The sequence below is a fragment of the Notolepis coatsorum genome (genome assembly GCF_963971535.1).
Source record: "Notolepis coatsorum genome assembly, chromosome: 20".
NCBI lineage: Eukaryota > Metazoa > Chordata > Actinopteri > Aulopiformes > Paralepididae > Notolepis > Notolepis coatsorum.
In genome coordinates this window covers 42,063,481-42,076,047 of record NC_140184.1, presented here as the reverse complement: position 1 = coordinate 42,076,047, position 12,567 = coordinate 42,063,481, and the positions used below count along the sequence as shown (strand labels likewise).

Genomic DNA, 12,567 nt, shown 5'->3' with positions numbered 1-12,567 from the left:
TTCCATTTCAAACGCATTTAGTAATGCTTAATCTCAACTTTATGAATTTATAAATACAGCTGAATTTGAAAGTATTGCTGTGTAACCCAAATATATACAAAAATGACAAATTATAATTAAGGCTTCTATTAAAATAAATGTATGAACTTAAAGCCCACTGCTCAACAAACACAAAGCAGCATTCCTGCTGCATTTCACTACAACAGTAAATCAAAAGTGCAATAATAAATGATTTTGTTAAATGTATAAACTTTTATCCTGCTACTAAACAAAACATTCCTGAGTGCCTCCCATTGACCCTTTATCAAACTGGCATGACATTCATCCTCCCCCCACAGTGGGTCAATAATGGTTCTGTCTTTAATGAGACACTTGTGGTCTCTCCTGTTGGCGCACAATAGAAGGAATGTCAACTTCAATGTTTGTGCATGCAATCTGCATCAGATGAAATAACGTTTAATTTTTGTGTGCGCGCGCGTGCACATCCGTGCGCGTACTTCTGCTCAGAAAAGTGCTGGGACGGTGTGGTACCGCGTGGCATGACCACTGCACCCCTGATTATTAGTGACCCACAATAGATGGAAATTATGTTAGCGAACTTACCTGGTGTATAATGCAGTGCAGCATTGGACACTCAACGCCACTCTGCCTTAGAAGCCTGGCGAATCCTGTGTTTTCCTTTCATTGCGGGTGCTCCATCGGTAACAACAGCAGACAGTTTATCAAACCCCCCATATTGCTGCACGGCACTTTCAACAGTGTTGAATATGTCCACACTAGGGCTGACCCCTATTAGTCGAATAGTCGACTAATCGGTCGAAAGGAGCCATAGTCGACTGCCAACCTCTTAGGCGAATGCAAATTTTTTTTTTTTTTTTTTTTTATTAAATATTGGCATGGGGCCGCATGGAGTGTCTGTGAGGGCCGCATGCGGCCCGTGGGCCGCCAGTTGCCCCTCCCTGTACTAGAGGTATGACTACTGAGATTTGTCTGGAGGCCACTTTGGTGTCTCCCCATACTTTTATTAAATATTGTCGTCTTGATGTAACTGCCCCTGGGTTAGGTCATGCAGTTCTGGAGGTGAATCTGTACAGGTCATAGTGTCCTATTTGATAGGGGATGAAGGAGCTATAGACTTGATCAGATAGGCTCTCATGATGAGTATCTGCATCTGCTGTTCTAAAAGAGATATATGTCGTTTTGACAACTTGTTTGACAAAACTATGTTTTGCAATTTGTCATGCCTCATACAGTATATCATGAAAATGAATATGTCCCATCACCTCTATGATGGGAAGTTGAGAGTTAAAGCTGCTGTTAGGGTTGGGCTGGAAAAACAGCCTGTTGGATATTCAATACCAACACCCCCTCCCCTTTGGTTTGCAGTCCATGTACCATGAGCGCCAAGGAGTAGCGGTGGTGCCACCCACTGTGCCAGGAGGATACCTGGGAATACCCGTCAAGAGCACCATGAAAAAACAGAAATCCATAGGTATGTGTGTGTATGTTTGTGTGTCTGTGCGTGCGTGCATGCATGCGTCTGTGTGCATGTAATAAATGTGAACTGCATTAATGCACCCTTTAATGTTAGCTTTCGTTTATGATATATTCAACTTAATTAGCGACTTAATTAAAGCTAATTATGGACAAATTAGAGTGATCTATTCGCTAATGTGTGCTTTCAGGCAGCAATAGTCAATCATTAAGCATATGCTGAAATGCTGAAACCCCATTGTTTATGTTGATCTAAGGAAACTTCATTCAGCTTAATGTTATTCATAGCCTGTTTGATTCTTTATGCCACTCAAAACTATTATATTTACATTTACAGAGGACAAGACAAACACTGAGCACATTTTCTGTTGATAAGGGATATAGTAGGAATGTCTCAGGTCCTGACATGGCCTTCTCCCCCCCTCCCTCTCTCTCTTTCTTTCTCTGTCTCCTCTCCATTTCCTCTAGGTACGGCAGAGGAGGAAAAACAGGGGTTCCTTGCAGCACCAGTGCTGAAGTTCTCTCGCAGCCTCTCTATGCCTGACACCTCAGAGGACATACCCCCTCCCCCAGTCATCTCACCTCCATCTCCCCCAGTTTACAACTCAGCAGCGGGCCCCATGCCCAGGGGCTATGGCACCACACGACCGGGCTTCACCCAGAACTCGCCCGCGAATGCAGTTACGACCATTAGCCGAACCGGTGACATCGGCACATTAAGGCGCGGTTATTACCGCCAGAGCTCAGAGCAGTTCGACATGCGTAGCCGAGGTCGGGCACCAGTACCCGAGAACCCTTACTCTGAGGTGGGCAACAAGACACTGTACGTGCCAGCCAAACCAGCCAGAAGGAAGGGGATGCTGGTTAAGCAGCCCAATGTCGAGGACAGCCCCGAAAAATCATGCCACATACCGGTGAGCCCCTCGGGTCCCGTTTCCTTGCCAACCACACCTACGGAGCGAACATGCTCCTCCATTCCTATCCCCACTATCATTGTCAAGGAGCCTTCCACCAGCAGTAGCGGCAAGAGCAGTCAGGGCAGCAGTATAGAGATCGAACATACCACGCCTGAACACCCACCTCTCACCCTAATCACTGGTAGAAGTGGATGCTTGCGGACCGATGATCCTGTAGCTCAAAGTAACCCCTTTGCAGCAGCTATTGCTGGGGCGGTGCGGGATCGGGAGAAGAGGTTAGAGGCCAAAAAGAACTCGCCTGCCTTCCAGTCAATAGACACAGGAGATGATGATATGGGTCCCACCCCAGCCCCCCGCCTGCGCCAGTCAAAGTCCATCGATGAGGGCATGTTCAGTAGCGATGAGCGGTTCCAGAGGATAATGGCTCCACCTCCTCCCTCTGTATTGCTTGGACGCCCAGTAGGGGGCGGTAACGGCAACATGACAGATTTCAACAGCCCTGAGCCCACAGTGGTGCGTGAACCCCTGAGTACTCGAACTGGCCAGTGCCCCAACCTGGACAGCCCTGTTAGCCTCCCAGCTATGCCCCCTAAGACCCCTTACAGCACCAACGGGGCCTACCTCCATCCTGTCACCGGCAAGCCCCTGGATCCTAGCTCACCACTTGCATTGGCCCTGGCAGCACGTGATCGGGCCATGAAGGAACAGCCAAACCACTCACAGAACCAACCACCGAATCCTCCTCAGGCACAATCTCCCCCCAAGACTGAACCCCAGTCCCTCCCCATCAAGCCCAGCCACAAACCAGACCTCAACCAGCCGCTGTTTATTGACACAAAACTACGCTCTGGGATGGAGGCGGGTTTTATCGCTATCTCCACGGCAACCATGGGGAGGCCAGGACGAGGCGGCCTGCGGAGGCAGATGACGGAGCAGTCAGATGGGATGCAAGAAGAGAGGCAGCAGCAGGCAGTTGACGAGAGAAAGATTATGCCGGCCGACACAGTGGACACATCACAACCCAAGACAGCAGGGTTGTTGATGGTCCACACCAGCACAGAGGCAGGCGCCATGGTAGGGGAGCAGGATGACAGCAACCCTGCTGAGCTGAATGACCGCAGCCAGCCCAACCCTTCCAATACCCCTACTCCCACCCCTAACACGCAGCCTTCCACACAGAGGAGGAGGAGCATTCCTACAGGAGAGTCCATCGATGAACCGGACAAGCTGTCCTTCCACATTCCCCCTCCCCCATTGACCTCAGTGGACATTGACGAGGAGTTTGTCTTCTCAGAGCCCCTCCCTCCACCGCTAGAGTTCGCCAACAGCATTGACATCCTTGATGACCAGGCCAGCACCAGCGTAGAGATGTTCCAGCAGCAGGGGCTGAACGAGGCACCATCCTTACCCCCCTACCACCACCACTATGCACCGACACCTGTCAGCGAGCAGCACAAACTGGGAGCAGCAGTGGCCAACTGCATACTCCCCACCTACCCTCCCCCTGACCCTGAGCCAGGGGTGATCGAGTCAGGCATCGAGGAGGTTGACAACCACAGCAGCGGAGATCCGCAGCACATGGAGACTACTAGCACTGTCTCCAGCATCTCCACCTTGTCCTCGGATGGTTTCTGTGAAAGCACTTTGGCGAGCCTCTGTGCCACTGCAGACGACCAGGCCTTCCTGGTGGACCGCCCCCATGTCCCACCTAAGCCCAAAGTCAAGCCTGTCATCAATCGAACATCACTTTACCATGACGCCCTCATCGAAGAGCCCCCCGAATCCTTTGGGTCACCACCACTGGACCCTCCTCCTCCCCCTGGATCTGCTGCTGAGGCCCCTAGGACTCCCACTCAGTGGTCGTCCAAGTTGTGGGGGGAGCCACCGCCTGAGCTGCAGAGCCCCCCCTCTATGCCAGGCCCCAAGAACATAGTAATCACAGAGCTGAGCTCCATTCTGCAGCAGATGAACCGTGATAGACCACTCAAGCCAGGAGAGAGCCTGGACTCCCCCACAGGGACCAGGGGGGCCTTTGGAACCAGGTACTTAACCTCTTAAGCTCTTAAGCCCTACCCATATTTTCAGAAAATCTGCCTAAAAATACATACCTAAGTAAGGGCGGCTAAGTGGCGCAGTGGGCAAGGCGCTCGCCACTAACGCAGGAGTTCGAGCCCAGCTCTCTGTGTTGCTTCCAGCTTGGCTGGTCGTTCATACTAATACAATTGGCAGTATTAGGGGGTGGGAAAGCCGGTGGGTGGGTATCGGACGTTGTGGACAGCGACTCCTACAGGTCGGTTGGTGCGCCTGTACAGCAGAATCAGGAAGCAACGGGGGCAGCGTGAGCCTCCCACGCGTTACTCCTCGCCGCTGAGAGATTGCGCTGTACAGGTGAAAAGATGCGACGGCTGCCTCCTCGTGTACCGGAGGGGACACGTGATGCAAGGCTTCGTCCACATTGCAGCCGACCAGTGGAAGGCATGGTCTAACAACGTTCGAGACAGGGGAGGGTAGAATTGGATAATACGAAATTGGGGATGGGAGAAAAATAGAAAAATGGGGAGAAAAAGCTGATCAAATTTTTTTTTTTAAATACATACCTACTGTAAGTAAATGGAAGATTGCTCCACAAGGTCCATTTGCATGTTCTTGGTATATAGGGACATCTATGGATCTCAGGGAATGTATTCCCAGTGTCAGAAATATTGTGTATGTTACTAAATTGTAATGAACCAAAGGAGAATATCAATTTAATTTTTTTTAAATTTTTCATCATTGACGGTGAATAATACAATGCTAAAATTTACCAGACATGAAAAATTGCCACTGAGCTCATACAGCACCTTCTTGAGATCACGTCTAAGCAAATGAATAAAGGGAAGATGATTAAACAGAAGGTTTTGTAGATACAGTACTGAATTCTGCCATTCTGTAATATCTTGTGTTTCAAGTGGTGAGTGCCAAAAACGTAATATCTCGTTTTTAGATCCTTTGATCATTTTCCTTTGATCCCCATTCTATACGGTCAGCCGGAGCCCTCTAGGTCTCCCTGGCTCATCTGCCTACGTTGGAATTGCAATGGCGATCGAATGTCACCAGTTGGCAGTATCACCTACCTTTTGAACTGGAATAGCTTGGTGTGGATACACCTTTTCTTTTTTAAATTTTTTTTTCCTGCAAGGGCTCCTCCTCCTCGGAGACAGAGCGACAGAGTGATCGCCTCGAGATTTTTTAGCCGGAAGCCTATTTCCCATATACACGAGTATAGACATATACACGGGTAATCGCGATGCCACTGGGAATTATTCTTTTTGGAATACCTTCTGGCTATTTTACTGAACCTGAAACATGTTTTTGTAACGAGCACAGTGTTACCGGATGTAAAACATGCTCGACAAACACGATCGCAGTTTCTAGTTAAAATGACCCCCCCCCCCCCCCCCCCCCCTTGATGATTTTGTGCAGACATATTATGTACATGGTATATACCTTTGATTTGGGAGTATTTGGGGTTTCAGGTGATCAACCAGAATGATTTGCGCTTATTGCATATAACGCGTCATATCTCGCAATCTATGAAAAAATACTGGATTATTTTGGAAAGGGGCGATGTTTAGCGTGTAATAGCGCACAAACTACAGTGTGTAGAAATTAACTGATTAGTCAGTAATGGACTATGAACAATGCCTGTAAAATGAGCTATAAGAACACACGATGGGTCTGCAAACATCGCTAAAATGGTCAATAACGCTGGTGCCAGCCAGTACAGATGGGGGAAGTCGGTGGCCGTCAAAGAGTTAAGGGCTTGTGTCCACATAGTGTCTTTTTCTAGCAGAAAATAACTGACAATTATTACAGCAATGCCTTTCTGAAAAGTTCAGAGTCATACAGACGCTTACACTCTTTCGCCATTGGGAACAATTGAAAACAAAGACACAAACGCTTGGAAAAAGCGTGCGTGCGTGCGTGTGACTGTTTTTGGGGGACTGTCAGTGACTGAACTGAATATAATTATGTTCTGGCTCAACAGACATCACATCTGTTAGATTAATATCTTGGCTACCCTGGCTAACCTGTTAAAGGTATAATGCCTGGCATCTGTAATGCCATCAAACAGTGACCTCTAGGCAAAAGAGCATCTGTTGGTATTGTGGTTTGTTTACATTTATTTGTTTTGGTCTGATGTTACTATTGTGTCGTTGCATGCCGAATAAAGACTTCTAAAAGTCTTGCATTATTATGTGTGGGTTGGATTTAAATGGGTATAAGGGATGGGTTGCTATTGCAGGCCACACCTGAGGCTCTGCCACGGTTGGTATGGATACATTCACACTATAAATGACTATTTAGCTACTGTATGATATATAACAAATCCAACCCCGCACCGACCAAAACAAAAAAGCCTGCTTGACTTGGAACAGAGATTCCTATAGCACCTCCCGAGGGAAGGAGGGCAAACAGTCAGCAAACAGAGGTGTCCTTGATGATACTGCCTTCCTCATACATTGCTTGTGTTGGATAGTCTCAATTGCAGGGAGTGATGTACCGCTGATGTATTTTTCATGTATGATGCTGTTTTCACCAACCTCTGCAGTGTTTTCCGAGTGTAGTTGCCATACCAGACTGTGATGCAGTAGAAGTTCACCAGAATGACAGGTGGGCTTTCCTCAGTCTCCTAAGGAAGAAGAGATGTTGGTGAGGTTTCTTTTGGTGTTAGGGCCAGGTTGTTGTCGGCGCACCACACCGCCAGGTGCTGGACCTCCTCCCTGTAGGCTGACTCATCATGTAGCGGAGTGTAGCGCTGAGGAGATGGTGTCCTCCATGCTCCTGTTCTCACGGTAGGCGGATTGGTGTGTTGAGATGAGTTAGGACCAGCTTCTCGAAGCACTTCATGATAATGAGTGCAACGGAGCAGAAGTCATTAAGGCTCACCGTAGAGGAGTGTTTTGACATTGGCACGATGGAGGTGATCTTGAAGCACGCGGGAACAACTGCCTGTCACTAGGACAGATTGGAAAGGTCAGTTAGGACCTCGGTCAGATGTCATCAGGGCCAGCTGCCTTACGTGCATTAGTCCTGCTCAGTGCGGCGTATCCTCCATAGTAGTATAAATCTGCTTGAGTCTCAGAAATGGAGAAAAAGGAAATCCTGGATGGAAATGTATCTGGTTGACATAATTGATACTTTATTGTAATTTCATTTGAATAGTACACAAAGAAATATAAAAACCAAATATTTTTCCTGTAAGGCCATTTTTGGGGGTTATTTCTCCACCTCCAGCAATTGTGCTCCCACTGGCTCTCTCTGGAGTGTCACCATCTCCTCAGTGCTGATGGCAATCAATATATTCAGTGACCACTTACTATGAAAACATAGACATACATTATGTCAAAAACGTTCAACTTTGTGTGCAGCATAATGGACTTTTACACAATTCAAAAGTGATTAATGAAGCATTAAGTCTGATTGTAAGGACTTGTAAAGACTGACAATTATTACAGGAATGGAGGTCACTTCTCTTTTGCTGGTTTGTTTGCTTCATATCACAGCCGGGCAAATTAACATAGAATGAAATTAACTTTTGATTAACTTTTTAAATCAACTTTTGGGGTTAGTCTTGGCAACATCATGTACATCATGTAATTACATTTGACTTATTCAGAAGCATTTTATATTACCTAAACATAAAATCTGGGCCATGTAAAATTTGTTATTTTCACTCCAAGTCGCATTCAATTCATCATGGCAGTGCCCAGTAAACAGACTCCCCATTAAAATCCTTACTTTCCTTATTTTCCTCCCTATAGCCTAAAATCTAGCAGCGCTCATTAAGCAGATCATCTGATTATAAAAAAATAAATGGTTTAAAATTAAATACTAGCCAAAGTGATATATGAAATGATATAGGATATTCTCTATGAAAAAAGAAATTAACTGCTATATAAATAATATATTGTGCTGTGCTGGCTCTAATTCTATTTCAATGTTATATTCTGCATAATGTTACATTAAGACATGTTTGTAAAACACATATTTAACTATGAATGATAAGTCATCCTTCTGATGGATCCTGCACCTGAAGTTCACATAGTCGTATCCCATCTCTCCCCTGCATAAGTGGGAAATCAAAAGGATGATGAATTATTCACTGGTCACATGCATTTAGCATGAACTGTCCCATCCCTCATCAGAGAGGTGTATAGAGGAGAGAGAGAGAGAGAGAGAGAGAGAGAGAGAGAGAGAGAGAGAGAGAGAGAGAGAGAGAGAGAGAGAGAGAGAGAGAGAGAGAGAGAGAGACTAAATGGAAATGTAATGTAGAGGGAGAGAGAGAGAGAGATTTATCTCCTCTGTCATGCGTTCTAATCTAATAAACACAGCCTGGGCAGTGGTGCCCAATTTGGTAATAATTAAAGGTAATAATAAACAGCTGGCTCAAGTCTGACCTCATGCTCTCTCCTCACGCTTCATGACACATGCTATTTATTTTAACCCACTTGACGTGTGTGGCCAAGTTTGCAGGTATATTTAAATATCTAGGTTCTAAAAGGAGACTGGAATACATTAAAGCAGTGAAGTACCCTATTACATTTCTTAACCCTGAAGATGAAGATGGCCTGAAGGTCCAGTGAGTGGTGAAGGGTGTTTGCAAGTGTAGCTGTACAATGAAAGAGTCGAGTCGCGCTGGTTCAAATGCCGTGTATTGGAAAGCAACAAGTAAACAAACCACACCTTCCCCAGGAAGTGAGACACGTCATATACCATACAGGCACCGGCCCAGCACGCCCACACGGCGGAGCTGTAGCCCAGCCTGTAACATCTCCCTTCCTTTAGTTAAGTAACAACATCAATCCATGCAGACCTAAGTAGTATCAAAACACCGCATCAATAACAACCACAATTAAACACAGAATCACAATTTTCCCACATTCCCCATTTCCTTTTTTTTTTCTTTTTTTTTTTTTATATCTTACAGTCCATACGCATGTGCACAGTCCTTGTGTGCTGGGGTGCGAGCGTGACTACGTGTATGTGTGTGTGTGTGTGCATGTGTGCGTGTGAGACAGTCTCAGTTTGTGTGCGACCTAGAGGTTAAGTCTGTCCGGAGGCCGTATCGGCCTCCCGCTCCGGGAGAAGGCCCGGGCCTGTAACTCACGGCCTGGTGTGTTACCAGTCTGCGGGGAAGACGGCATCGACCTCGGGGCTGATGACCTTGGAGACTCCTCAGGACCGCTGACGACCTCTTCGGTGCTTCCCCCACTCGCAGGCTGCTCTGGGGCTGGGTGAACTGACGGCTGGGGAGGGGCCGCTTCTGCGACCGCTTCTGCTGGTCGGAGATCAACCCTGTTGCGGCGATACGCAGTTCCCTCCACGTCGACCAGATAGGACCGGAGTCCCAACTGCTGCAGGCACACGCCTCTCCTCCATCGGCCCGTCCTGTCACCCGGGAGTGGCTTCATCCGTATGGGCCGGCCGACGTTCAGCTCCGGCAGATCCTTCGCCGATCGGTCATACATCAACTTTGCTGCTTGATGTTTCACTCTCAGCTTGTCCGGGACCCCTGTGACGACCTGAGGTACCAGTAGCTGGTCGGCCACAGGGAGAAGGGTTCTCAGTCTCTGCGACATAAGCCGCTGTGCAGGGCTGCACTGCATACCCTCAGTGGGTGTGTTTCTCCAATGTAAAATGGCCTTCCAGGGGTCCTCTCTGGCCCGGTCTGCCTTTCTGCACAGGCTCTTCACAATCTTTACTGCCGACTCCGCTTTGCCGTTAGCCTTCGGGTGCCTCGGTGAGGACATAACGTGCTCAAAGCCCCACTCCCTCGCAAACGCCCGGAACTCCCCACCGGTAAACTGGCCCCCACCATCAGAAATGGCCCTGTCTGGGACCCCGTGGCGAGCAAACTGTGCCTTGCATCGTCGGATCGTGGTGTCCGCTGACAGGTCAGGGAGCAAGTCGACCTCCCAGAAGTCCGAATAGTGATCCACCACGAGAAGAAAGTTCTGTGCTGCATAGCTGTACAGGTCCATGCTTACCAGCTGCCAGGGCCGTGTGGGGAGCGGGTGTGACATCATAGTCTCTTTCTGTTGTTCGCGTGCATACTCATTGCACACGGAGCACTGCTGTACGTAATCTTTGACTTCCCCTTGCATACCGGGCCAGTACAGTGTATCACGAGCCTGTCTGTAGCACGCCTCGGCCCCCACATGGTTGTAGTGGATCCTCAGTGTGTGTTCGAATCTGTGCCAGACGTTGGCTGCTGACGTTCAGATAGTCCGCCTGCCGAATGGCGGCCGTGTCCCACTGCTCCTGCCGCATGCTGCAGACCATTTCCCGTCTGTACAGTGTATCTGTTCTCTGTGGTGGGGTGGTGGCTCTGCTGAGTGTGTCACTTATGTACATTTCGGGGCCTGGCTTGTATACCACCGCCAGGCAGTAGTTCTGCAGTGTGAGGAGCATGCTCTGAAGGCGCTTTGGCGCACTGAGGAGAGGTTTAGTGAAGATGGACACGAACGGGCGGTGGTCGGTCTCTGCAGTCACATCACCCCTCCCATATAGGTAGTAGTGGAAGCGTTGACAGGCGAATACGATGCTTAGACACTCCTTTTCTATTTGTGCATAATTTTGCTCCGTTTGGGTCAATGCACGAGAGGCAAATGCGACAGGCTGTCCCCCCTGAAGCAAGCAGCAGCCCAGACTCGTCTGACTGGAGTCGCTCTGTACGGTGACCGGCTTGTGGACGTCATAGTACCTTAGGACTGGCACCGCCGTGATCAGAGCCTTGATTTCCTTCATGGCAGCCTCATGTTTGGGCAGCCAGTGCCACATCACATCTTTGTCGAGCAGTCTCCTCAGAGGCTCACATACCGCTGACAAACGTGGCATGAATCTCGACAGGTAGTTCACAAACCCGACACATCGCTGGACCCCTTTTGCGTCTGTGGGGTTTGGCATGTCCAGAACCGCCCTGACCTTGTCAGGGTCAACCTTGAGGCCCTCTGCGGACAGTATGTGGCCGTGGAAGCGGACCTCCTTCAGTCGAAACTGCAGCTTTTTCAGGCCCAGTCTCAGCTTTACCTCTCTGCATCTGTCCATCAGAGCGACGAGGTTCATGTCATGGTCGTGGTTGGCCTCATCCTCGGTGTCCCCACAGCCCACTATGAGGATATCATCAGCTATGGGCTCAATCCCCGTCAAGCCAGCCAGCAGCTCATGCTGCTTTCTTTGTTACAGCTCTGGAGCCACTGACACACCGAAAGGGAGTTTTAGCCAACGTTTCCTACCCCACGGTGTCCAGAACGTTGTCATCAGGCTGCTCTCTTCGTCCAAACGGCACTGTAAAAATGCATCCCGTGCATCCACCAGCGTGAATATACGTGCCTTTGGCAGCTTATACAGCACGTCATCCAAAGTGGGCATCAGGTAATGGGACCGTTTCAGAGCTCGGTTAAGGGGCTTTGGGTCTATACAAAGTCTCAATTTGTCTGGCCTTTTCACTATGACCAGATTGCTAATCCAGTCCGTGGGTCGAGTGACTGTGGTCAAGTGCCCATCTTCTTCATATTTATCCAGCTGTGCTTTAACAGCTGCCTTCAGGGCCACTGGAATGTTCCTGGGAGCACACTGCACCGGCACCACCGTGCTGTCCAGCTCAAAGTGAATATCACCGGGCAGAGACTCAACAGGGCTGTTGAACACATCATGGTAGGTGCTGACGAGCCACTCTTTGGTCAGTGACACCTTCCTGCAGTGCTCCACTTTATTCAGCTCCTCAGGAATGGTGAAGCGTATCAGACCAAGCCTCTCACATGTCTCCCCCGAAAGCAAGGGCCTCTGGCCAGTATGTACGACTTCAAAGTCCAGTCTGTGCGTCTTACCCCTAATGACGCATTGTGTGCTGTACACCCCCAACGAGCTCATCCACTCACTGTTGTAAAGTTTCAGTTTGATGAAGCTCTTCTGAAGGGGTGTTCTAGGTGCCAGTCTTGACTTGTCCTTGATGCTCATCACATTGCATGTGGCTCCCGAGTCGAGCTGGCACCTTTGGAGGCCTTTTTGCAGTGGTAGGTTGACAAACCACTCCCTTGAGTGTTCACAGCCCCCACGCTCTCTGCTGTGTACACGTCTCTCTCCTCCCGGTCGCTGTCCTCCAGTTCCCATG

General features: G+C 48.8%; 1 protein-coding gene across 1 annotated transcript in view; it reads left to right on the top strand.

The window, feature by feature from the left end:
• The window catches only part of LOC311247418 (SH3 and multiple ankyrin repeat domains protein 2-like), a gene marked incomplete at its 3' end in the record, with an annotated part of 730,890 nt that overhangs the window by 653,891 nt on the left and 64,432 nt on the right, over window positions 1–12,567 (top strand). Inside the window, 2 exon segments of the mRNA XM_084337816.1 lie at window positions 1,387–1,492; window positions 1,963–4,453. Of these exon segments, the coding sequence (XP_084193942.1) occupies window positions 1,387–1,492; window positions 1,963–4,453 (2,597 nt within the window).